The sequence below is a fragment of the Aureococcus anophagefferens genome, assembly GCF_000186865.1.
Source record: "Aureococcus anophagefferens unplaced genomic scaffold AURANscaffold_152, whole genome shotgun sequence".
Lineage (NCBI taxonomy): Eukaryota > Pelagophyceae > Pelagomonadales > Pelagomonadaceae > Aureococcus > Aureococcus anophagefferens.
The window spans coordinates 5,297-6,690 of NW_008705699.1; the positions used below are offsets into that span (position 1 = coordinate 5,297).

General features: G+C 65.3%; 1 protein-coding gene across 1 annotated transcript; it reads right to left on the reverse strand.

Annotated features, from left to right (window-relative positions):
• Positions 1-758: 758 nt before the first annotated feature.
• NAR1 (hypothetical protein) lies at positions 759-1,169 on the reverse strand (the record flags this gene model as incomplete). The annotated part of the gene is made up of 1 exon (XM_009044149.1): positions 759-1,169. The coding sequence occupies one exon, from the start codon at positions 1,167-1,169 to the stop codon at positions 759-761; it is 411 nt and encodes a 136-aa protein (XP_009042397.1).
• Positions 1,170-1,394: the final 225 nt, after the last annotated feature.

Below are 1,394 nucleotides of genomic sequence, written 5' to 3' on the forward strand. Positions count from 1 at the left end.
GTCGCGAAAGAACACGCGCGCGCCGCGATGCGATCGGGCACCGAGTAACCCTTTCACGGCATACCGGGAGATGCTCGCCGCGCTCCCGCCAGGCTGGACGCACTGCCGCAGCAAGGTCGACGGCGGGGACTTCTATCACAACCCGAGTACCGGCCAGTCGGTCTGGAAGCACCCGGGCGGTTGGCGCGGGAAGCGCTCGGGCGCCGCCGCCGCGCCGGAAGACGACTGCGTCATCACGGGCTCGCGGTCCGCGGAGGCCCGCGACGCGGAGCTGATGCGCGACGCGATCACCATCGAGGACTCGGACGAGGAGGAGGGCGCCCAGCCGACGGGCGCGGGCACGCTCGAGGACCACCTCAAGGAGCTCCGCGGCTTTCTCGATGACGACGGCTTCGACGTGTCCGTCGCTTTGAAGTGGTGCGAGGAGAACGGCGCGGACAAGCTCTACGAGATCGTCGAGGCGGACATGGTCGACGACTTCGTCGCGAGCTTCGCGCTCAAGCCCGTCAAGGCCGGGGTCCTGGCGAAAAAGCTCCGCGAGTTCCGCCGCGGAAACTAGCCGCCCCGCTAGGAGTCGAGAGAGCTCTAGATTAATACAGGCCATGTGCGCGAGATTCTTAGGTCCGCACTCCAGGTCGCGAGCGCCGCGGCATCCTCGACGGCTGTGGCGGCGCGCGGCGTATGTGCAAATTTTGGGCGGACGCGCGGGCGACGGGTCGGGAGTGGATCTTTCCCCGGCGGTGTAGCCGACGGGGGCACTAGACGGCCTTCTGCTGCTTGAGGCCCGCGCGCCAGCCGTCCTTGTTGATGAGCCAGAAGGGGAAGACGAGAAACCAGGCGCCGACGATGGAGCCGAGGGTCACGGGCAAGAAGTTGTACCAGAACGCGTTTCCCCAGTTGCAGCGGTCGTCGTAGTACTTGCCGCCGACCATGATGCCCGCGGGGATGAGGAATTCGTTGACGACGAGGTGGTCGAAGCCCGAGGAGATAAACAGCTCGATGGGCAGCCAAATCATGATGAATTTGGAGATGGGCTCCGTCGCGATCATCTGGAGCCAGATCGCGAGGCAGACCATCCAGTTGCAGCCCGCGCCGCGGATGATGGACGTCGTGAAGTGGGCCGTGCACTTGGCGCGGCAGACCTTGACGACCTTGCAGAGGTTGGCCATGCCGTAGTTGGAGCGGCTGCAGAGGTCGCCGTTCATGTCGTCGCGGAAGTCCTGGTTCGACTTGTACCACAGCACCTGGTCGTGCTCGAGCGAGTCGGTCGGGTCGCTGTAGAGGTCGCCGCCGATGCGCACGCTCTTTATGAGGCCCGTGGACCAGGCGAACATCACGAAGTGCAGGACCGCGCCGAGCAGGTTCGACCACCAACACACGGTCCAGTTGAGAAT